The sequence below is a fragment of the Molothrus ater genome, chromosome 15 (genome assembly GCF_012460135.2).
Source record: "Molothrus ater isolate BHLD 08-10-18 breed brown headed cowbird chromosome 15, BPBGC_Mater_1.1, whole genome shotgun sequence".
NCBI lineage: Eukaryota > Metazoa > Chordata > Aves > Passeriformes > Icteridae > Molothrus > Molothrus ater.
Window position 1 is genome coordinate 160365 of NC_050492.2, and position 24720 is coordinate 185084.

Below are 24720 nucleotides of genomic sequence, written 5' to 3' on the forward strand. Positions count from 1 at the left end.
AAGTGTGAGGTTCTATTCTGACTGTGTCAGTGTTGTTTTGTATTACTGCTTTTTTTTGTTATTATTATTTTTATTTTTCCTACTAAAGAACTGTTATTCCTACTCCCATATTTTTGCCTGAGAGCCCCTTAATTTCAACATTAAAATAATTCGGAGGCAGGAGGCTTACATTTTCCATTTCAAGAGATGCTCTTGCCTTCCTTAGCAGACACCTGTCTTTTCAAACCAAGACAAGTGCACCTTTGTGTCAGAACCAAATTCTGAATTTACTGCAGGCAGGTTTACAGACAGAGCCTCAGTACATCCCTGATGTACTGAGTGAGGCAGTACCCTGCCCTATAAACCCCACCCTGGCAGTGGCTGCCAATCCTGGCACACTGGATGCAATGCCCCACACCCAACCCCTGGAGCCCCTAACAGAGCTCCTGAGGGGCCAAATGACCCGAAGCCCCACCTGGGGGGAGGGCCAAGGGGTTTTTTAAGGTCACAGGGCGTGAAGCACTCAAATGTCTTGACCCTACCTCCTCTTGGAATTTCTGTTGGAACATCACTGGAACCCAGGAGCTGGTAGCTATATATGTCTTTTTCTATACCTCTTCTGTCTTTCTTTCTCCTAATTTCCTCTTCTTGGAATTTTTAATTTAATTTTTAATTTAGAATTTGGAATCAAATGGGCTTAAAGTTTGCTAAGTTGAATTGGCCCAGTTAATTCTTTGAGAAGTGTTTTGTATTGATTGAATGTTGCACTAAGCCTTTTACCAAAGTTCCTTAATTTTCTGAAGTTGCCAGTGAAGTTCTTTTTTGTTGTTTTGATCTCTTGAGAATATCTTGCCAGCACTTCTGCTGTGGGTCTAACTCAGTGTATATAAACAACCATAAACCCTTTTAAAAACCTCATCAGTGGAGTTGTTTGGGGCCTTACACCTTGGCAACACTTGACTTCTGCTAGTGACAGTTTGCCTAGATTGAATATTCCAGTTTTGACATCTTGGAGACATTGGCTGTAGCCTCTGGTCTCCCTCCAGCCTTTGTTGAATGCGCAAGTCCCAAGAACAGTGATTTTCCACATGTACACTGTAGTCTATGTAATATTTTGTTCTGTAAATGCAAATAAAATATTATTAAAATGAATATAAGTATTTGAATTTTAAAAAAGCTTAAGAATCTCATACAGCTGTTCAGTGCCTGGTGCAGATCAACGTAGTCTGAGGGACCCCCACTGGGAAATGGATGAGTGGAGAAGCAAGGGCAGTAGGACCTCACCTGTGGCCAGCCTGGGGGAAGGAGTAGGGGCTGGAAAGGAAGGCAAGAGTGTTGGAAGGCAGGAAATGGGAGGCAGGAAAACTAGGACAGGGTCCTAGTGCACAAACTAGGACAGGGTCCTCCCACTATGACAAAGGCCCTTGTGTGCCTCCAGTCCTGGGCAATTCCCTGCAAATGGATGTGTTTCATTTCAGAACTTGGGTATTTAAACAGTACCTTCCCCCAGGAATTTCTCACAAAAAGTTCAATTGATGTGTTTTGAGTTATGAAACAATAAAAATTAAATTATTTTGTGCAATGCCTTCTGCAACTAGAAACTAAGGGGAAGCTCTTTGCTTGTATACACTAAGGATGCAAATATACCTGTGCATGCAAAAACAGATGCTGGCAGCAGGTGAACAGCAGGTAAGGCAGGGTTGTACCTCCAGGGACACCAGCATTTGGGGAGCTGGGATCTGCATCTGAAGGAATCTACTGCAAAGTTAGAGGAAAGCTAAGAAAACTTGTTGAGATGAGGTGGTTTGTTCTGTGCTGAATTTCCTCAGAAAAATACTGTATTTGCACAGATGCTGCCCTAATCTCAGTCACCACGTGCAAGTAGCAAATTAATTTGGGTTTTTAGACCTGCCTGAGTGTATTTAACACCTTCCGTACCTAAGCACTTGCTAGTTCACTTTCTGAGAAAACAACCAGATGTCTAGCTGATTTTTTGAAATATGACAGAACTGAAAAAAATGCTGGGAATTGCTCTACCTCCTCCTAGTAACTCAGTGTTTGTAGAGTTTTGTTTCAACAGTTTTTTGTTTTAATATCCTTGAAAAGGATGTGCACATATATCCTTGGCAGAAAAAAAGGTTAATTGTCTTGCATGTCTTTCTGGTGTTTGAGAAAAGATATGAAGAATAAGGATTGCGGTGAAATTTTCTGTTTCCCCCCTTTGCCCTTAGTCATTTTTCTCTGACTTTTCTGCTAGACAAGACTGTTGGAGATTGCTGCTTTCTACCTTTCTGTCAGACTTTTAATTAGCAGGAGCACACAGCCCGTGCAGCTGGGGCTTTGATGCCTTCCTCACTATTGCTTCCCACTCAGAAGATTTTTATTCATTCCGAGTTGGTATCCAGCCCAAAGCCCCAGCTTCCCCTGAGACCCTCGGCATGTCTACAGGACTCCAGTTTAGTATTCACTGGAAGAGCTGCACTCCTATGCTAGACCTACAGGCTGCTGGTTGAAGCCATAAGGGAACAGGAGGAAGAATTAGCCTGTGTGTTTATGTGGCTGTGCTCCAGTAAATATTTTGATGCATCTGCTGCCAGCTCTGGTCTGAGGGAATCTACCTAGCATTTAAATTTTGATGGGGAGCTGTTTTGAATAATAACAGTGCAGCTGGCTGTGAGTCAGTGCATGTGTGTTGACTTAAAAAAAACGCTCAAAGCTTAACGCTTGCTGAATGCCGAGCTGCAGTGCTTTGCTTTTTCCCTCCTCCTTCCTTCTTTTCTTTATTGTCTGGTCTTTCTCTGTTTTGTTTTGTTCTTGGGGGCATTTCACATAGATTTTGTTCACTGTCAGTGGAGGGGTGGGGTAATAGGAATTAAAAAAAATCCTAGCCAAAATAAATTCTCAAAAACTCACGAGTAGCTTTTGCAATGGGTGCTGTCATGGGTACATTCTCTTCTCTACAAACGAAACAAAGAAGACCATCAAAAGGTAAGACCTCCTGCTATGCTTTTCCTGTCCCTTTGGTTTATTTGCTGTGGGAGATATTTGCATGGGGAAGGGAGGAGAAAATGAACATGTGCCACTTGCAAGTAACCTAGCAATGTTTTTGTGAGAGGTAATTTGCAGAGGAGAGTGGGATGCTAGGTGGTGGAGAAAACATGTGGGCATGAGGAAATTGCTGTGGAAGGGCTTGGGGGTTGAAAAGAATCTGAAATACTGTAATCCTTAATGCAGGCATATATGAGGAGGAGAAACTCAGTGGTATCATATGCAGAGCACTTGCAGTAGAGACCTGTTTATTTCCAAATCCCATGTCGTATAAACCTTTTGAAGAAGGAATAAAATGTAGATATACAGCAAATTCTTCCCAATACCTTTGGGTTTCTGTCTCAGGAAGTATTGTTAGAGTTTGTGTTGCATATTCAGTAATCCAGCACCAAGCATGCAATATTAATGATGTGTGTTTTATAAAGATTAGCAAGAGGGGAAAAAAATAGGATGTTTTTGTAAAAGAGAGAAGCAGGAGCTCATAAAAATGAGAAACTAACCAGCAGTTCCCGGGATTTTAATCCTTAAATCCATAAATATTGCCTATAAATGCTGGTTTTTCAGGAGGTCTAGTTTGTATAGTATTTGCTTGAGCTTTGCTCTATTTTCTTTAGGGTTAATTTGAAGATTCCAGGGTGTTGCTGAGCAGAAAGTTGAAAGCACTGTCAGTGGCACATCCATACCTTACAGAACGAGTATTTTTTAGAAAACAAAAGGAAAAACTCTATGTCTTTAGCAATATGTGTGCTATTTAGAAATATTCCCTGCCTGAACCTCTGCATTTTAGAGTCTCTTTCTAAGGAGGTCTCTATTTCCACTGGATCTGTTGCTCAGTTCATATATATGCTTTTGAACTGCAGGTTGGTATGGATTTTCTTGCAATTTAAGTTGGAAACTGTGTTAGGAAATATCAAACATCAATTAATGATGCAAAAGAGAAGTGGGCAAGGGCTGTGAGATTTGTTTGTGGCAAGTTTGTGAGCAAAAGTCTGTGTTCCTGATACCTGTAGAGTAACGTTTTACGTTGGAGTGTCTGTACATAGTTTACAGTTCAGCTTTCTGTGTTACTGTAATGCTCTCATAATTGTGTGGTTGTTTGGGACATGTATGATATTACTTAAAATGTAAGACTAGCTGTGTAACTGTCTAAGCATTGAGTTGCACCTGAAGCTGGGAAACTTGTGCTTAGGCACTGCAGTACACAAGAACTGAACAGGATGTGCTGGGCATGGTGGTTGCTGTGACACCAAGGGGTGTCTTGTCCACTTGCCAGGAACCTGGGAGCTGATTTCCACTAAATGTAGATAATTTGTGGCTGAACATATCCATTCTCTGTGACTTTGTTGTCTTGTGATTGGCTCTGTGCTCTAGTGGATGGAAGCCATTGCTTTTTGTTGGAGGTCACCTGCAGTAAAAATCCAGGATATGGTTACACATTTTAATCTTTACAATGGAATTCACTCTTGCTGATGCCTGCTGACAGTGGTTGTTCAGCTATATTATATAAAACCTGTGTTTCCAGAGTTATATCCTCTTGGCTCTGATGTGTTATCTGTGTGCTTTGCTGGTGTGTTTTACACTGACTGTTAGCACTTCACCTTGTAAGCAGTGAAACACTAATGCTGGGTTTGAATACAATCTGAAATTGTTTGGCTGTCTGTTAAATAGTCAATCATCCCTACATGATGGACTTGACTCCTTGGTGCTGCCCATGTGTTCCCTTGGCATCTCCAACCCTCAACCATCCTGGTGGCCTCTACCAGACCATGCTCTACCATATTCAAGTCTGTTTTGCTCTGGGGAGTCCAAAACTGGCCCCAGCACTCTGGCTGGACTTGCCAACGTGTTGAGCAGAGAGAAAGGATCATTTGTCCCAGTGTTTGCTGTGTAGCTGTTGATGCAGCTTGATGTGGGGGCTTCTCTGCCAGAGGGCAGCTGGCTAGTGGTGCCTGGGTGCCACTGTTCCATTGGCTATTGCTAAGTTTATCTTTGATCGAGTAAAGTGTTTATAAAATCTAATCTAAGTGTTAATAAAGTCTAATTTTATTATTAGATTATCACAATATTATTTAATAATTATTATATTTATCTCTGTGTTTATCTAAATATTTCAGGACTTCTTGTAGCAGATAAATCAACGGCCTGGATAAATAGTTGTAACAGGGCTAGATCCACACCTCTACATATGTGCTCCTCCAAATAGAGCAGTTCACACTAGTGTCTGAAGCTCTGATTCTCTGGTGTAATAAAGTAAAAGCAAAAAACAGGCATTGTTTCAAGAAAATAAACAGGTCATGTCTAAAGTGAGGCAGTTCTGAAGATCAGTTAATACCAGGAAGCCCATGGTGGGTCAGGGCAGAGTGGGTGCAAGAGGCCCATGCCAAACCCTTCCAGCTTCAGCACATGACACAGCTCTGCCTGTGCTGCTCGCCCTCATGTCCTGCTTGTGGCTAGGTCTGGGGTGTTGGCAGTGGGACTAGGGGCTGGTTTGGTTATTCCAGCTATGAGCAGAAAGGCTGGAAAGGACATACTAGCATTGTTCAAGAATACAAGAGTAAATTTCTTGCTCTGATGAAAATGGGTAGCCTGAATCAATAAAGGCAGGAGTGACACAGAAATTATCAAGTGGAGAGCAGTGGTCCATCAAGCATGAGACCTTGTCTCTGGGAGAGGACAGCATTGTGTGTTGGTACAGGAGGACATAATTCGCTTGGCTCAAATGTAAAAACTTAATCCAATATAATTGGGCATTTTGTGTTGGTAGGTTGGGACTCACATGCCCTATCCTGCAAGATAAAGATTTTTGCTTCTTCAGCTTGCAATCCTATCAGTAAAGCTGCAGAAGCTTTCCCTGTTCACTGAAGTGTCCCCAGACAGTCTGTGAGATTGTGCTGTTCACTTTGGGAGTGGCTCAGGACAGTTCCACCAATTATTTGTACATTTCATTAAGAAGTGTTTCCTGTTGGGATTCTTGTCTGCCTTTTCCAGCATTGAGTTGACCTACTAAAAGATAACACCTCTTTCTACCATGTTCACTCCAGTTGTATGTCAGACCAGCATTCTTGGGATGCTGATGGAGCCTGGCTGAGGTCCTAGGGACAAGCTGACAGCGAGCCAGTGTCTTGGTTTGGAAAGACGGGAGTCTGCTAAAGAAGGCAGGAGCCTCCCCTGAAATGGAGACTGTAAACCCTCCCCCCCCACCCCCATCCACCCCCCCGTTCTGAATTGCTATAAATTTTAAATTAAGGGGCTCTCAGGCAAAAAATATGGGAGCAGGAAATAACAGTTCTTTAATAGGGAAGAAAATAAAAGGCATAAAATAAACAATGCAGTACACTAGAACAACACTGACAGAATCAGAATCCAACCTAACACCCTGTGGGTCAGGGTGTTGGTGGCAGTCCAATTGGAAGTGTGGCTGCAGCCCTCCTGAAGTGTCAGGTGTGGTTCAGTTGGAGCAGGGGGTCGTGTAGAGAAGGATGTATTCTTCCTCCGAAGATCCAGTGGAAGAGGAGACAGCTGCTGTTCCTCTAGGGAATCCAGTGGAGAAGCCATGCTGGTGTTTCAGAACCTCCCGATTCTATCTGGGTAGCAATGCTTGGCTCCTCCCTCTGGGTGGGGCATCTCACAAAGGGATGTTATAGTTCTTATCAGTCATGCACTGACATTCAATAGCCTGTTATCAGCAGATGTCCCCTCCCAAGGAAGGAGTGATTGTGAGCACTCACAGAGAGAGATAAAAGGCAAACTGCCCAATTGACAAAAGACAACTGCCATACAGATGGCAATAGAATATATCTTGCCTTGCATTCTGGAACAGCCAGCAGCAAGGGTGGCTGGTGGTCTGCTGGGCTGTGCTTGGCAGAGCTTCTCCAGTAGACTGAGGGAGGCAGTGCTCTTCCACTGGTGAGACATTTGCAGTGCTGTGTCTGGTGCTGGACTCCCCATGACGGAAGAGATGAGAACCTACTAAGCTGAGTCTGCTGAGGGACCATGACAAATATGAAGCAATTGGAGCATTTGACGTACAGGGGAGAGATTGAGAGAGCTGGGATTGTCCAGCCTGCAGCAGAGGAGACTCAGGGAAGTCTTAATCAGGGTGTACGAATACCTGAGAGAGGGGGGAGTAGAGGTGATGGAGCCAGATTCTTCTCCCTGGTGCCTAGAGGCTGGCCAAGGGCCAAAGGGCACAAACTGAAATAAATTCCACTTAAGCATTATGGGGGGGAAAAAAAATTACTATGAGGGTGACTGAACACTGGAAGAGACCCTACAGGAAGACTGTGGAATCTCCAAACTTGAAGGTACTCAAAATCCAAGTGAATACAGTCCTGAGCTGTAGTTAACCCTGCCTTAAAGAGGGAACTGGAGGTCCCATCCAACCTTATCTACCCTCTGGTTCTGGGATTACTGTCTCTTTAAAAACTCTAAAGATACAAGAATTTGAGGTGTTGGGATCAGGAAGTAAATTCAAAGCTCATTGTGACCCAAATGCCAGAAAAGCTGACTATTTGGTCCTCTCTTTAGTACATTGGTAGTTAGTGCTTAGACAAATGGTTGAGATGGACTTGAGACTATCTAGCTGCTTGTATGTTCTCCTGCAAACATAAGCAATGAATCAATAAATGAGCAGAAAAAACCCCATCAAAACCACAGCACTAAAAAGCAGAGGGCCAGCAGAGCAAATAATGCACACACAAATGCATCTCTGATTTCAATTAGATGCAGAAATAGAGATTTTTTTATGTTTTTCCAGCCTGCATCCAATCATGACCAAATTTGTGGCTAGATTCAGCCATTTCTGTATTTGCCATGGAAACGTTTGAATTAGCAGATTGCTAAAGCAGGGGGAATTTCTAGTTTTGACTGCTTTCTGCACCTCTGAGTTCTTTTGTTTGTTCTGTAAATATGCACTCACCCCTACCTCCCCCAGTGAAAGTGAAATATAACTTGAATATTTCTCAATATCTGATTCTTGTTTGGATTAGACCTACAGGCTTTGACCCTGACAGCAGCAGCAAGCACCATTTTCAGCTAGTAATCTGACTCTCTTAAATGTGAGCAGCCAAGTTTTGATCAAAGACCACCCAAACCTAAACTAGGAAGAGGAGTCTGGCACAGTTGTTTAATTTTGCTAGAGCAAACATCAGAAATTCACTTTGCTTAAAATGTCAGTTGTGTGATTTTTATAGTAAGTAATTTTTAATCTTTATTTTGAAATGGCTTATTGTCCAAAATTATCAGATTTTGTGCCTGACCAGCTGTATTTTCAAGTGGTTTACTTACCAGGTAACCAACTCTGCTTCCCTTTGCAATCATCATAAGAACATCAGATTGCCCCGAGCTCCTAAGGTTGTTAGGTCATGACAGTGCCCTTTCAGTTCCCTGTGCTAGAACAACCTGTTTCTCTACTCAAAAGGTGAAAAAGTGATTCAGTAGTGTTTCAAGGAGCAGGCCCTTTTCAGTCTTAGTACAGCCATGGAATGGAGATGATAGATTTCAGGAGGGAAGCTGCCTCGTTATTTTCTTTGTCCAGTACATCCTGTAGCAAAAGAAAAGCTTTGAAAGCTCCCCTTCTCTTCTTTCTTACTGTTCCTCAAAGAAATTTGACAGCTTGCCACTATTGTGAACAAATACATGTGTTCTAAAGACTCAGACTGTGCTCTTGGTATTTTCCGAATAGAGAGAAGATTAGTGCTCACCTGTTTTCTTTCTAGAACAAGGACAGTATTGTTCCCCCTGATTGGAGATCGGAGCAGGTGCTTGAGAGAATGGAAGAAATGGCTGACTTGGTTTCTCCTGGCTCTGCCTAAGAGCCAGTATTTGGCACTGACACTTCACTTTCTCTCCCTAGTCTTGTCTGATTGTTATCTGATACAGCCTGGCAGGTCAAGTCCAGGGTTGTCTGTCTGCACTGAAAACTGAGGATTTGACAGCAGGTTTTTTGAGGCAATTACCTTTGTAGAGAGTGTATGGAACAGCACTCGGCAACAAAACTGTTTGATGTAAGCATTCAAATCAGAAACAATTTGGAAAAATTGTGACAACCAATAAGTGTTGTCAGAACATGCCTCTTTGCATAAAGCATTTTGGTTTCTTTGAAGTACAGAGAGGTGTGTGGGAGGCTGCTCAGTGTCACTGCAGCCAAACATCCCCCATGTGGCTGATGCACCTATGATGGGTGGCTCAGAGGCGAGGGAGCTGTTTGCAGCCGGCTTCACTGTGTCCTACCAACCAGAGTTCACCTGAGTGTGGGGTTAGAGGTCTTATGGACTTGTGACTGCTTCCATTCCCCACTTCTCCATCTCTCAGCCAAAATTTATTTAGCTTCCATGCAGTTGCTAGCTCTAAATTTCTTCCTTTGCCTTCAAGTGACTCCTGGCAGTGTGGCGGAGTGATCTCAAATAGCTGGTCTTAGAAGTGGATAGCAATGATAAAATTAAAATAAGCTATGTGTGCCCCTGATTGCTTCCCACAGGCATACAGCTCCTGCCTGAAATGCTGCAGTCAGACACAGCTTGGAGGTTTGGAATAAAATAAAATGGATGGAGGAAAGTTCACTACAGAGTGTTCTATTTACATTAGCAAACAGGTGTGCTGATTTCCCACCCATGGGTATGGGTACTGTGTGCCTCTGTGCATGCAGCATGTTGATGCAGAGCCATGAAATCCCACCACAAAGAAAAGAGAGGATCAGAGACTTCAGCTCTGCAGGCCAGTGCTTTGAAGTTTCATTTTTTTCCACAGTAATACAAAAGAGTAAATCAGGAAAACTTTTAACTTTCAGCCTTGGCAATATTCCAGCCTTTGTCATTTAAAAAATGGACTTTTTTAGCTAAAATGTTTCATTATTCAAAATTGGTATTAGTGATAATTATTCCCTGAAACTTTCCAAACTAAATAAATTGGCTTGTGATTTGTTGTAGTTTTAGATATGAATGTCTAAGTGTGACTGTGACTTCCTTGCAGTGGGTGACACACCTGTGTGATTATGTTAAGTGTTTAGTTTCTTATTCAAAAGCATTACCCAGAGAATGTCATGGCACAGAGATGCAGAAAGTCTGAGTATCTGCTCAGGGTCTCTGTGTCCTGTCGCTGCTCATACCATGGCTATTTATAAGGTAAGAAGTTTTTGCATTTTTCTGAGAGGCATTTTCCAGCAGGTCTAGAGTGCTCTAGGCACCTCCTACCATTCCTGCAGGAAGGGGCCCAGTGGCCTTGCGTACCAACTAGGAAATGCAGGTAACAGCTGTATGGTAGCACAGCAGAATTTTTAACCAAAATATATATGGGATTCCAGGCAAGGTATTTAATTTTTCTCCTTTTATTTGTTTGAGATGCCAGAGGGAGGTGGAGTAACTGTTATTATAAAATGGATTGTACTTAAGCAAAAAGTTTTAAAAGTATAAACTGCATCCATGTTTTCAAAATAGGCAAGTCAAAACTGAAGGCAGCTGTGTCCAGATGTCGCCAGTCTGTGGTTGTGGCTGTGGTGATGTCTGTCCAGACTGAAAAGGGTACAGATAGCAGTCACTGCGTCTCTACCTTACTTCTGCCAGCACTGCTCAGTGCAGAGAGGCTCTGAAGAGTTTGAACAAAGCACAGTACAATTGATTAGAGGTTCATGGGCAGGATGTGGGTCTGGAGGAGGCAAGGGAGGACTGGGTGCTAGCAGGCAGGTGTGGGGCAGCAGAGTTGCCTGGGGGGCTGAGCTGGTACTTGCAGGCAGGCTGAGGGTGAGCAGGCAGGAGGGGAACTGGCCTGGCTCTGGTACCAGGATATTTGAAGGAAGACGCAAAAAGGGTAACAGAGTCATCCTTTCCTGGCACAGCTCTACTACATCTGTTTGGCTTTCCTCAATCCAAACATTACTTTCTTGACATATTTAACAACCACAGCTCTTCACACACACCAGTGTTTGCTTTTCTTTTGCTCCACAAAAACCCTTCTCTCCCAAACTTGTTCTGTGGATGGGTGGTTGGGAAGTGCCCAAAATTTCTGTAGATGGCCACAGCTACAGTCTGTAGGCATAGGACATTTTATACTGCGGCTGAGAACAGCTAAGGGAGAACAAGGCTGTGAGGATACATGTTGTGCTGCTAGAGGCAGGTTTCTAGGAAACCCATGAGACTATGGCATTGTTTTACTGAAGGCTCCTTAGTGGAACAGGAGAGTGTTACTGGGAGGGGGGAACCAAATTAAAGCCTGCCAGAGATCAGTGCTGAACATCAAGGGCTTTTAGTGCTCTGACAAAATACATGTTTCTGCCTGTCAAATTTATATGCAGAAAAATATGGATGAAACAAGCCACGTTCACGAAATTTACCTTGCTACAGCATGGTTTCAGAAGCACAGTTCAAATGTTTTGACAACTATTGTAACTTTGGTGCCTGCAGCTTGGGGCCAAGCTCCCAGGTATGTTTTCCCAGGCTGCTGTTGCTCTATTCTAGTGAGTGATTCTGCACATCAACCCCATAGCTTTTTGATAATCAGCTGAAACCTCAGGCAAGGCCTCTGTTTAGCACATCAAACTGCATGAACTGAGGGTTGATCCCTGTGGGGTACACATAGCCATGTAAAGGATGATGCTGTTAGCTCTCCAGCTGCAAAATGTTGGTAGCCAGCAAATATCCGTGGGAAAGGACAATTTCCCTTAGGGAAACTATTTCATCCCATGCAGATGAACATTGTGGTGCAGTGGGGAGCATCAGCACCCATTTGCATTCCTAATCCACACAATTCAAAGGACTTGTTGACCATGTTGCCATTTGAACTGGAAGCAGTAGATGGAAATTAGAACTGGGAAGCAGGAAACTTTTGTGTCAGTGCAGAGAGGATTGTTGCCTGCTAATCCTAATAAGCCAGTTTAATTGAATTGGTACACTGGTTTACATGCTTCTCTGGGAGTGTCAAACACGACCCTGAACTGTGATACTGGCACCCCAGGAACTGAAGGCATGTCCTTGTGTGGAGCTGAATCCCTGTAACATGGCTTTTGTTTTTAACCAATATTTTAACATGGGAGCTGACAGAAGGTCTCATTTGCGGTCTTGTGCATACAGAATTAGCCAGGCTGCAGACAGCTGGGGAGACAGCTACAGTAGGGCATGAGGAAAATTCTGCCAGGGTGGTCATTTGTATATACTTCACAATGGGTAAAGGCAAGCACGTGCAGTTCTGCAAAGGAAATCTGATCCCAAAAGGTCCTGTCCTGATTGTGTAGGTAGCAGCTGGACCTGCATGCAGAGCAGGTTTGGTACTGGGACAGAAAGTCAACCAGAGACTGAGCTTTCAGGAAAATGCCTTTCATTTCCAGGGTTTTAAGTCATCAGAAGGGGGTATTTACATTAGCAATTTGGCATCCTCTGCTTGGCAGGAGTTAAGGACATTACAGCTGAACTCCATCATTTCTAATCACCTTTGATTGAGCACTGGGCTGCCCTGGCTCACTGCAGCCCTCTAGAAAAGTATGAAGTAAAAAGCAGAGAATTTTCTAATCAGGTATTTTCTGGACGATGCCATCAGCTATAGCACTTTATATTACTACATTTGCATTTCTTGTAGATGATAATGTCTTTTCTGTTTCCTCTGTCCTTATTATTGATGGAAATGAAGTACTTGCAGTTCAAAAGTTCATGTAGCACAAGAGAGGAGCATGCTGTGTGCACTTTCCTCAGGTGCTGGTTGCTGTGGCTGCTCAGCAATGCAAGGAGAGACCACTGTGTCATTCTGAGTGTCACTCACAGCCCAATCACATCTAGGTGAATGCTGTGCAGGGTAAACATGGAGCTGCATCTGTTCAAGCAAATGCATTCTCATATGGTGCATACTACTGGTTTGTAAAACCTATAAAGCCTATCAGTTGTTAGACTAAAAGTCTGATTCAAACCTGAAACTTTTCTTTGCCCCGTGGAATTTGTGAGATATTTTGGAAACTCTGGAAATGCTTAGACTTGGAATGAATTTTGTTATGGCTTTTTCCATTGTTTGTGCTTGGCAAAACTGTCCCCTTATGAGTTGTTGCCTAGAAATTATCAATGGGGGAATGACCTGGTAAAAGTTCTTAACCTCCATCTGGATCAAAACCAAGCTGCCAGTTGTTGGAAGCTGCTGGGGTGTGGCAGAGCCGATGCCAAGCTCATAGGCTGCCACGCTGCAAAGCACAGGCACAGCTTTGCTGCTCCCCTTTGTCAGCATGGTCCCCTTTTGGAGGGACATGCTCCCATTTGGAGATCAGTGCCCTAAATATCAGTATAGTTTAGGATCAGACCCTGTATTTTCAGTTAACATGCCTGATTTCTGTGTGGAAACAATAGTTTAAAATAGTTGAGAAAATATAAATAAATGCAAGGGATGTGTATGTCTGGTAGTGTTTTCCACCTGCAAGAAAGTTTCAAACGCTACTGAATTCCTGAATAAACAGAAACAATTGAGTGCACCTTTGATCCTCTCCCTGTTCCCATGAAGAGAGGCTTCCTTGCAGATGCCCACACAAATCACATTCGTTTACTTAATATTTCTGTCCTGTCAGCCATGAATATAGAGCAATCCGTTTAACGAGCTTCATTTCCTTGTACATTGAACTGCTGAGGCAGGATGAGGTGGGAACGATGCTGCAGGAGATCGGATTTCATCTGTGCTTCTTCTGTGACCTGGTGCAAGTGCCGGGTCTGCATTGCATCTTCACAGCACCTGCTGCTCTGTATTTGCCAGTCTGCAGGTCGAGGACATGATGCTGCCAAGCTGCTTTAGTGCCTTTGGACATCCTCATCAGATGCTTGCTGTCCTTTTCTGTGTGATAGCTGTTAAGAGATGTAGAGTTTTGTCTAAGTTAGTTGCTTGCCACTGGTCTGCTTGTTGTGATTCAGTTTTGTTGTATTTTGTAAGCACTATGAGTTGGCTCCCAATCATGTGAGATTTAGGAGAGTGGGAAGGCATAGCTGAGGCACCATTATTCATGTTGTGAGTGCTGCTTTGCAATGTCAGACAGCACAGAGACCACAATATTGGGGTGTTTTGAGATCAGTAATGGTTGTAGACAGTGGTTGTAGGGCTCCAGTGAGAACATTTGTGATCATCCACAAGTGGAAATGTTTGAGTGTGTCCACTCTGGTGCCAGAGTGGGCAGAGAAAGCTGGAACCCTGCAGAGCTAGGCTGGGCTGTGTGTGCATGGAAATAAGCATCACTTTCCTGAGGAGTCTGTGCAGCGTTTACAATAAGATTTTGTACAGAGTGAACGGATGTCAGCAGTAACTGCTCAAATCTTTATGTTTTAAATCCTGTGTGTGCTTTGAAAAATGTCCTTTATTCTGGTTGAGGGCAAGGTGCCCTTCCTCCATCATGTTGAGGTTACATCAAACAAAGTGACAATTGTTAAGGGCAAAGTAATGTAAATTATCTATTTTGCTCCTGTTTCCCTGATTTTGAGTCTGATCTTTCAGTAAATAACAGTTTGTATTTTAATCCGTTCTCTCGTGTGAAGGGTGGTTTTGAAGGTACCTGCAGTGGGGAGAGAGCAACTCAGAGAGACAGAGGTGTTAGTTTCTATGCTGGAAAAGACAGCAGAATATGACTTAAATTTGAACAAAGATAATATTAGGTTGGTTTCTAAGCCTGGTTTCCAGGCTTTTTTGTTAACTGAATGTTTCTTGTACTACTAGTAAGACAGCCTTGACCTGATTTACGTTTCATGGTCCACATAAATGTGGAGACACTGCCAAAATGATCTCTTTCCTACTTCTATTTTCTAATATTCTCTTTCCTTCCTATAATTACAGATATTCCAGAAAATGGAGTGAAATGTTTTTCCTACTGTTTGATTATTTGTTTCATGCATATGCATTTCTGGGACACACAGTTCTGGAGCATGCAGCTGAGTGCACAGGCTTGGAGTCTCTGCAGGCTTGTATAGCTTTGAAGCAAAGAATCTAAAGCATAAGTAAGATATTTGCAGAATTAAAGAGAATTTAGAGGAACAGGAGTAGAGATCTAAATTCCTGTAAATAAAATCCAGTCTCAAAACCAGGGATGTTTTCACCTTCCTTCTGCTACCATCTTAGAGATGTTTATTGGATGCTGAATGGAGATATTTACAGAATGAAAGTGCTCACAAATATAAGGAAAATCACTTGAGTTACTGGCTTCTGTTGATGTTCACTCTAATGATCACATTACAGAAGGGATTTATTAGTTAACAGTCTTGAGTGCTAAACCTGCAGACACATGGCAGTGCAAGAAAACACTGTGCATAAATTGGATAGCTTTATTTTTGCAGCACTCTAATTAGGCACCTTCATAAAACAGACATGTGGATTTGTAAATCCAGTTCCCAAAATCTCCTTGCTCACCAGCTGGAACATATCTAGGACTCTCAATTAAAACATCTCAATCTGCTACCTGTCTTATTTTAGCTAAGCCTCAGCTTTTAAACTTCAGCAGCTATTAGAAAAACGTTACCCTACATCATACAGCATCCTCTGAGTCCAGGAGGAAAGTTTGAAGCCATGAACTAATTGTGCAGGAATTTAACAAATCTTGTCGAGATGAATTCAGCCAGGAAAGTTTGGGGCTGGCTTTGCTACCAACGCTGCTCTCTCCAGAGAGTCCCTTCCCATTTTTTCTGGAGTTGCACACTTTGGTAGTACAGGAGGGCAGTGAGCAGATTAACGTAGGTTAATTCTCAAGGTCTCACTTCCCTTGGTACCAGTAACCTACTTAGAGGAGCGGCAGCGCAGACTCATTGTGCACTGGGGAGGATTGGATTGTCTCGCCCAGCAGTGCGGCTGTGGCGCCTCTCTGGCAGCCAGCTCGGGTAGGGATTGACGTTGTGAGCAATAGAAAACCTCTGATGCCCAAGGAGGGTGAGGGGGCCCCATGCACCTGATTTTTCTGAGTTGTTGAAACAATAGGCATTGGAAGCAAGGGAGAGGCTTGTGTAACAACGGGTGATGTGTGCCTTGGGCTCTGAGTAGAAGCGCACTTTGCTTAAGAGCTTCCTCTTGAGCAGCCTCCACAGGTTCCTTTAAAGCCAAATAGGACATATTTTTCTCTGCAAGGGTGGCAGGCAGAAGTAGGACAGGGTTTTGTCCTTTTGAAGTATTAATACAGATCACAAAAAAATGAAGTGCCAGAAGATACAGAAATTTAAAAAATATGTTGAAACTTTTGAGATAATTTATTTTTTATTACAGCTAATATTGTATTTGGTGCAAAACACAGAACATGTTTTGATCTATCCTTTCCCTGGTGGAAAAGAGAACAAAAAGGAGAATCCAAATTTACTCTTGATTAAAACCTTCTGAACCCTAAATGTCTTTTTTCCATGAATGGTAGTCTTAAGAAAGACACATTTCATTCCTAAAGCCCAAAGAAAAAATAAAGTGTAGCCAGCACAAACTGCTACTGTCTTCTGAAAGAGCTTTAGCAAGTGTGTGGGACAATAAATCACCCAACATCAGTCTTAGCACCTGTCCAGATTTGAAGAGGAATACAGCATCATGTGGTGAATCCATTTTCTCCCGCATGAAATAGAAATCATCACATCAGCTGTGTTAAAAGAGCTACTGCATGTGCAGTGTCTATATGATTTACGCAGTGATTTAAATATCTGTAGATATCAGCTCTCCAAGGAATTTTGTCTGTTGTGACTCACATCTTATGTTGTAAATTTATCTGTAAATGTCATCTTTTACTGAGGTATTTACAAACTTAAAATATTTTTTGTAATTATTTGTAAATATTAGCTGTATTGTCAGCAGCAACAGTTTGGATTGTTTTGTCATAGAAAAGTGGGAAGGAACCACTGTTTTGGCTAGTGAGAAGCCAATAATTCAAAGTCAAGTGTTGGATTGGAGTAATTAAATCCAACAGCAGTAGATATTCAGAGTGAAGTTCAGCAGTGAGATTGTGGCTGCTGAAGGCAGCTGTGCTGCATGCATGTGTGAAGTGCAGTTTGGTGTTCCTCGGAGAAACCTTCCAACTGCACCTCTTGCATTTACCAGGTCCCATGGAAGCCGGAGGAGTTTGGTGCAGCTGCTTTTCCAAAGTGTCTGGCAAGTGCTTCTAGAGGGTGAGTGTTTAGTAGATTACCTGCATGAGCCTGTAGAAATTTAGCCATTGACTGGGTAAATTGCATTAAAAAGAAGCCATTAAATCACTAAGCAAAATCTCTTTTGAACTTGCCTAGTATCTAACCATCTTCTGCAAGAGGACATTGGCAGGCCTCCTGCTCTGCCTCTTTGAACTCATGCACATGTCCTTGTGCAGCTCTCAATCCTGCTCTGTTCTCCCTTGCCCTCTACATGGTCTGGGCTTTTGTGTTGCCAGCTGTGCTCCTCATCCCATTGTTGCAGGCTTGGGCATAGCTGGGCTGCAGTTTGCTCTATGGGCAATTACACTGAAAGCCATTGGGTTTTTGCACTGCTTTTGCCTGTGTGGAGGTATTGTACCTACAGCTGTTCTTTCGTGCTCATGTGTGGTTTGTGCCAAATGCAGTCATTGCTGATGATTAATGAATAGTTTTGGTATACACTGTAGACTGTGTCCTAGATTATAACTCAGTTCTCCTATATAGAAGTCCGTAGCAGCACTGTGAGCAGCATGATGTAGAAAGCATCCCAAAGGACAGGATGTATAGGCACACAGCTTCTCTTGTTCCTTGCCAAACTACCAATGCATTCATAGTTTCATCTTAAGCAGAGCAACAGCATTGCCTGAGGCTGTAACTACCATCCTTGCTCATAATGGCCTTGGGATCCTGGGGTGAGCTGAGTGCCCTGGTACCATTGTGAATTTGGTGAAATCATTGCACATACAGTTCAGGAAATCATTCATGTGCTGCTTAGAAACTGCACCACTTATTTTATAGAGAAGTATTATTGAATTAAGGTCATAAATTTATAAAGTGAACAGCAAGTTTTTTGTTTGTTTCAAAAACCTTTATTGCCTTCATCCAAGGATGTTGTCTATCTGTAGTATAGCCTTTGTGGTGACAAATGGTTTTAATATTTGTCCCAGTTTGTAGCTTTTTCTTTTTCTTCTTTAGTCAAGCATGGCAGAAATAGGAGTGATTAATACTGAGAAAAGTTTGCAGCTACCCAGGCTCAGAAGTATTCATCCTGTCTTGGAGTATTCCACTTTCTCTTTTCACCTTTTCAAATAAGTAGATTAGATTTTGCCTGAACTCAAGACATTAAGCCTTCAAAAGATGAAGGTTTACTTTATTGAGCTCTCTTGAGAAGAAGCCCAAGGTCTAGGCCCAGTCTTACTTTAAATGATGGTCTGTCCCCACTGTTTCACCACTTCCTAAACCTCAGGGAGAAGCTAAAAAAAGAGGAGAAAGCGAATGATGGTTTTGCCCTTGGCAAAATGCTTTTTTTTCACTCCCTCACTGTCATGCCCAGCACAAGCCTGTCTCAGGAAGCCACTGGTGGGGACTGAGACTGAGATGACTGACAAGGTGGTCAGGAAGTTCCAGCCTAAATTACAGCCCTGTGTGTCCTCAGAGTGCACTGGTGTAATCTTAGGGAGCACAGTAAGAGGTTAGGACAGAATGAGGAAGGGGTCATGAACATGCATTACAAAGGAACTGCATCTGTGAATATGAGTATAGAAGCTAGTGTCAGGAGCCCACATGTTTATTTTTTTTTAGGTATGATATTAATCTCTTTCTAGGTCACTCAAGATTACCTCACCAGGGTTTATGTGTGTTTGTAAGTTTAAACATAGTATAAGAAACAAGTGCCACACAAGCCAGCTCAGAATTTTTTCTGTGGATACACTCAAAATTACTTCATGGAAGAAGCAAAACTTTTTTCTATTAAAAATGGCATGAATTTCCAGTATCAGCATGTGTCTGCTTGTTTCTGCATGTTCCCCAATCTTAGTCAAGGGAAGAGTTATTTGGTATCAATATGCAAAAAGAAAATGCAGAAAGAAAAATAAAAAATAGAGGAAAGCAGATAATGTTATCAGGACAGCAAAGGGAATCCTAAGGTCTGTGAGCTTGGTCAAGAAAAGCTGGGAGAAAAAATTGCTTCTGTCAAAGGAGGCTGTAAAAGCATGCAAGCAGGTAGGATAGGTGCTAGAGCAGGCAGTATGAACTTTTGGATCAACACTAATAAACTAAGTATTGTACAGCTGCTCTGAGGCTTGATTTCACTTGGAGGAGAAAGTGACCCATTTGGTAAGCCTTTTGCTTTTATTATTCACACTGCCTTGTTCTTAGTGCTTTGTCTCACAAACCGGAGGTGAGGAACTCTCTGGGGCAGCAATGGAGTATGGAGCAATGGAAGCCTGGACTCTTGTATTGCCCCTATATAAAGAGAGAGTTTGGGTCTTGGAAACCTTGACGTCTATTATTGTCACAAGCCATGTGAGACAGGTCAGGTGGAGGCAGTGACTGATCACAGCAGGAGCTCCATAGCATCAGCTGTCTGGACACAGAAATGATCTGTGCTCCTCCTCTCTGCTAATCTGTTTTCCATTGCTTGATAGTTAAGTGTGGCTATAATACATAGGGGAAAAAAAACCAAACTCATGCTATACAGCCCATTGTTAGGCTACCAAAAAGACTCACTGTCATCCAATTCCTTCAGCTTTGGACTGCTAGTAGACTGCGGAGCATGGCTGCTATATCTTATTTTCAGCAGTTAACTTGCATCAACAAACCGCTGAGTCTTACCAAAACTAGGACCTGAGGATGGCAGGGGGTGGTCTCTGAAAGCAGGAAGAGGATAAGGGGGATAGGCTTTGCCATCAGAGTGTTACTGAAGGCTTTGTGCAGTTTGGCTGAAACAGCTCAAGAAGCAGGTGGCACCAGAGTTTGTTTCCCTTTTAGCCAGGTTAGAACAGGTTGGGTGGGAGCTTTAGAGGCTGATGCTTCCCATCTCATCCATGTGCTAGCATATGCAGGAGAACAATTCTTAGATGCTGTATGACTGGCAGCACAAAAGTGTGAACACTAACTATTCCTCCTCAGTTCAACCACCTCCATGTATCCTCCAGACACATCTCTTTTAATCTTACTTCTTGTCCAAAATCTCAAAGGTGACTTGAGTCTGTGAGGATGTGCTGAGGTAGTAGGGCAGAACTCCCTCCTCTCCTGTGCTGCTCGTTTATTCCCTTCCTGTGCACCATGCTCAGGATGAGCACGGTTGTTTGTCAACAATGAAGCTTCAAAGATGTACAACCCAAAAGTTGTGCCTTCCTTAGCTTGATATACAGTGTGTACAGCACCATCCCCTTACCCAGGTGGAAAACCAGCAAAGTACAGGGAACTGAGGAAACCTTGCTGAAAGCTCAAAGTGAGATAAATACTTCAGCTGTCTGGTGTCCATTCCTTGCCATATGCTTCAGTATTTAACAGTCTTATTAAATCTAAAATAAGTTTCCATGGCTTTATAAAGCTTATTGCGTTTTTGTCGCCTCTGGAAGCTGCTTGGATTATAATTTGACCAGTTTGTGCCCAGGTATTAAAGTCAAAAGCAGCTTCTTTAGTTGTGTCTAATCTGTCGTTCTTAGCCCATGTTATTAGTGCTAATAATGCTTTTTCATCATAGTCTAGGTCCCATTCCTCAAGAAGAAGTTTCCATACCTTTAGTACTGGGTGGTCCTGTGCAGAAAGGAAGTTTCCCATATCTTCAGTGGGGTTTTTCCTCTATTTTCAGCTTCTCTGGTTTCTTCTTTCACACAGCCCTTTGGCAGTGACTCTTGCAGCCTTTGCTGCAGTTATTATTCTTGCAGTGTTTACTGCAGCTGTAATTCTTGCAGCCTCTGCTGCAAATTGGGCTCTCCCCACCTCTTTCTTTCCAGCTTATTACTGTGGGGACAGGCTTTGCAGGCTCTGCCCTGTGTCCCTCTCTGCTCTACTTGCGGGCAAACCTTGGACTGTTCGTCCTTATAGCGGGAGCACCATGTGACATGTGGGGCTGTGTTTGAGACGGAACACACACCAGACCTCTGGTGTACATCAGCCAAACAGCCTGTTTTATTGTACAGAGCATACTCTTATAGGCAATTTAAAGCTCTCGGCTCTAAACAGTCATCGGTCTAATCTCCGCACCCTCTGAATCAGTCAAATGTGTGTATTTTAGGAGAGTTGTTATTGGTTGAAACATCTGTCAGTCAGCCTAGAGGCTGGTTTATGGAGCTGGGCTGGGTTTCTTTTTATATAACCAGATTAATGTTCAGTACAAGTCAGCTTGTACTGCAACATCAAAGCTCACACATTTTTTCTTAAAGCAATAAATAACCAAAGTAAATGTATCTGGATGCTGTGGAGGATGACAGTGCTATGCCACTGCCCATGTAGACATGGGCTGTGGGCTGATAAAGCAGCATTTTGAGTAGTGGGATGTTTCTCTTGGTGTGGCAAATGCTCAGTCACCCTGCACGTGAGGCTTTGAATTTTTCCTGTAGGATTTGTAGGCTTTGAAATTTTTGCTTAGGATTAGTGAGCTTTTATCTGCATAGGACATCTCTGGAGGCCTTTAATAAAGCTCTCAAACACTTTCTGCTCATCCAGCTTTAAAACTGTTGTATTTTGAGCAATAAAGGGGTCCTGGTGAAGAAGTTATTCCTGATGCAGATTCTGATGGGGTGCTGTCCTGCTGCCAAAACGTCTGGGCTGGTCTCCAGGTATTTTAGCACTGTTCTAATTGTTTCTTGATGTCAATTCCTGCTGTTTTCTAAACTTTTTTTTTTCAAATATCTGCTTTTCCTGCTGTGTGATTCTTCTCCTTTTCTTCTCTTTTTGTATTCCTGATCCTCTCTTCTTTCTCTAAGTGTTTTGCTCTTTCTTTTTTGCATCTTTCCACGTCTCTGTTCCTTCTATGGGGAGGTAACTTGTGACTCCTTCCATTGCAGCTGCTCGAGAGAGCAGGGATTTCTTTCACAGGTAGGTGGTTTGAAGGGAAAATGGGTGGACTACACCTGAGAGAATGTGATCCCTAGGCTCCCACTCCTCAGCTACCACTGCTCTTCTGGCTTTCGCATTTCAGCTTTCCTCAAAGCCCACCAATAATCAAAAATGATGCAAAGTCCTTCTGACCCTGCTTGGGGTAACCCTCTGAGGTTACCTCCATGTGCCAATATTGAGGCTTATTCCTCCTGAAAGCCCCCACTGTGATGACTTCCTGAAAAGCATTTTCTGCACTGCTTAAGTTTTAAGCACTGTAACATTCAGAAGGGAGAGAGCTGGGTCCCAGGCAAAGCCTTTGGAGCATATAAACCTCACAAAGAGACTATGTGTTTTGTGTTCGCTACAGAAGTTCTGTACTCTGTCTTTTTTTGGGGAGGGATTTTCTCCTTAATGATTTTCCCATACCACTAGGTTTTTATTAATTATTTGGTTGCCTTGCAGGAGCCAAGAATTATGCTCATTGCTTTTGATTAAGAATGACACTTTCCCAGTTATTTCCATACACTTCTTCTAAAGATTATAAAGAAATTTGCCAGCAGCTATTAATTCTTCTTAGACCATCCTCCATGTTTTACAGAATTCCCGAGAGATTAATGTGCTTCAGTAAGTGTTGATTCACCCTTTTACTGATTTCTGTGCTGAAATATAGACCAATGTACAAGATAATGGTAGCAGTTCCCAGTAGTGTTACTTCTGATTAGGTGGGGCCTTGCTCTACAGATGCTAATTGCCTATGCTGTGTTAAAACTAGAAAATAAGTTACATTAATCACTAAAAATTGATTTTAAATAGTTTCAAAGTTATAAACAGTTGATCAATAAAGGTGAGAGAAAATGCTGGGGCCTTTGGGGATTTAGCAATACATTCATTACTGTAAACAAATTCAATACAAGGAGTAAATCAATGTCTTAACTTGCCTGCAATGTAATGTAATATTTAATAAAATATTGTCCCACATAATCTAGTCCAGGCCAGACTGATATTTCTTTCATGTGATATCTGAACAATTACTGTCCTTCTCCCAGTGAATTGCTGTTTGATATTTTCTGCAGAAGAAAATATGAAATAATAATGAGAGTGTCAAACACTGCCCTTCCCCTACGCATGTGTCCAGCTTGCTTTGGTCTGCAGCCTACTTGCCAACACTTCTCTGCATGCCAAAACCCTGGAATGGTGAGAGAGTCCTACAGAGTGCAATACAGAATGGCAGCCCTGAGCCACCAAGACCAACAGCGAGATAAGTGCATTGTATGTCACAGAAAAGGATTGGATAAAATAATTTAAAAGTTAAACTATATGGCAATTATTCAGAAAGAAAAAAGTCTGTACCGGGTGATACCTACTAGAATGCACATAATTGTAAGGTTTATGGCAGTGGATCCCTGACCGGGGAATAATGTGCACTGACTCCAGGATTGCAGAAGGCTTATCAAACGCTTTATTGTGCTATACTATATTACACTATACTACTATATGAAAAATCCCTTCGCCCTTGCCAAACAATCCATTTCAGCTTTGACGTAATTGGTCAATCAATCAAAACACCATCACCAGTGTCCAATTAAGAAACTATCTTTTGGTAAACAATCTCCATAACACACTCCACATGTGTACAACAACAGATGCAGCAAGTGGAGATAAAAATTGTTTATCATACTTTTTCTGAGCTTTCTCACAGCCTTCCTCAGGAAAATCCTGACAAAGTCTATGTCTCTCTCTGTTCAGAGGATATGTGAATACCACATTTATGTGCTCCAAAGGCTTTGCACTGGCACCCAGCTCTCTCCCTTCTGAATGTTCCGGTGCTTAAAACTCCTAGTGTGCAGTATCAGTCTCTCAAATTCTTCAGAACAAAGACCTCAGTTAATCTCAGTTATCTTTTCCCAGATTGGTTTTTCCATGCCCGTTTTCCCCTGTAGCACCCACAATGCTCACAGGGAGAGCCAAGCCATCCTCACAGGCCAGAGGTGGGAGCCTCTCTGCTCTGGCCTATCTGGGATCCTGTTGTGAGTTTTCTCGCTGTTTTCTTTCTCTGATAAACATAGGTTAGTGCACAGTAGTGTGGTTTCACCATGAGAGAAGAGATGACTTCTATCTCTTGAATTATATTCAAAAGCACTGAATAATGACTGAAGTGGATTTCCTATCCCTTGCTGAAACCCTTTGCCAACTATGTTAATACTGACAAGTACCATGTTCCATCTGTCAGCACTGTTGCCCAAGTTGGCAGGAGATGCTTCTGGATCACAACTGGTCCAGGAGAATGTCCTCCCTCTGCCCCCCAGCACAGGGCATGGTGTCCAGGATGTCTGATATATAACAATTTGCTACTCTGCAAAGATAGCTTTAGACAGATTCTCTTCATTGTCTTTAATTTCTTCACATTTGTTCTCCTTGAAAGAACAGCAATGTTATTTAACTGCTGTTCTCTGTTTATAAGATACTGCTATGTTATTAGGTCAGGGAATTCAATCAGGAACAGAAAAATTAAATCAGAACAAATGAAAAGTGTACTTTGGAGGAGGGTAGTTCTAACTGCAAGAAGATGTCAGAACATGCAGAACAGCTTAACACTTAGGTGTGAGATAAGGCCTAAGTGTCTGATTTTATCAGCATGTCTGCAGAGCACACAGAGGTTATTGAGGTGGATGCAGGCACACTCTTGTTAGCATGACTCCAGCAAGAGCAGACAGAAGGGGTTTTTTTGCAAGGTTTTGCAGTCATGTCACCACTGCTGCTTCCCTCCTCCGTGCTGCTAAACAAAAGCCAGGGC

The 24720-nt window shown here is 42.6% G+C and overlaps 1 protein-coding gene across 4 annotated transcripts in view; it reads left to right on the forward strand.

Moving 5' to 3' along the window:
• Positions 1 to 24720, forward strand: part of KCNIP1 (potassium voltage-gated channel interacting protein 1) — a 295414-nt gene that overhangs the window by 109489 nt on the left and 161205 nt on the right. Inside the window, exons 1-2 of one of the 4 annotated variants that reach the window (XM_036391546.2) lie at positions 2861 to 2967; positions 17029 to 17096. The exons of 1 other annotated variant lie outside the window; for it this stretch is intronic. Coding sequence is in view for 1 of the 3 variants with exons in the window: in XM_036391543.2 (XP_036247436.1) it covers positions 2907 to 2967 (61 nt within the window). In the remaining 2 variants the exon portion in view is untranslated. Of the gene's footprint in view, positions 1 to 2300; positions 2968 to 17028; positions 17097 to 21526; positions 21665 to 24720 lie in introns of those variants that run through there. 2 more of the 4 variants (XM_036391543.2, XM_036391544.2) reach the window with 2 other exon arrangements.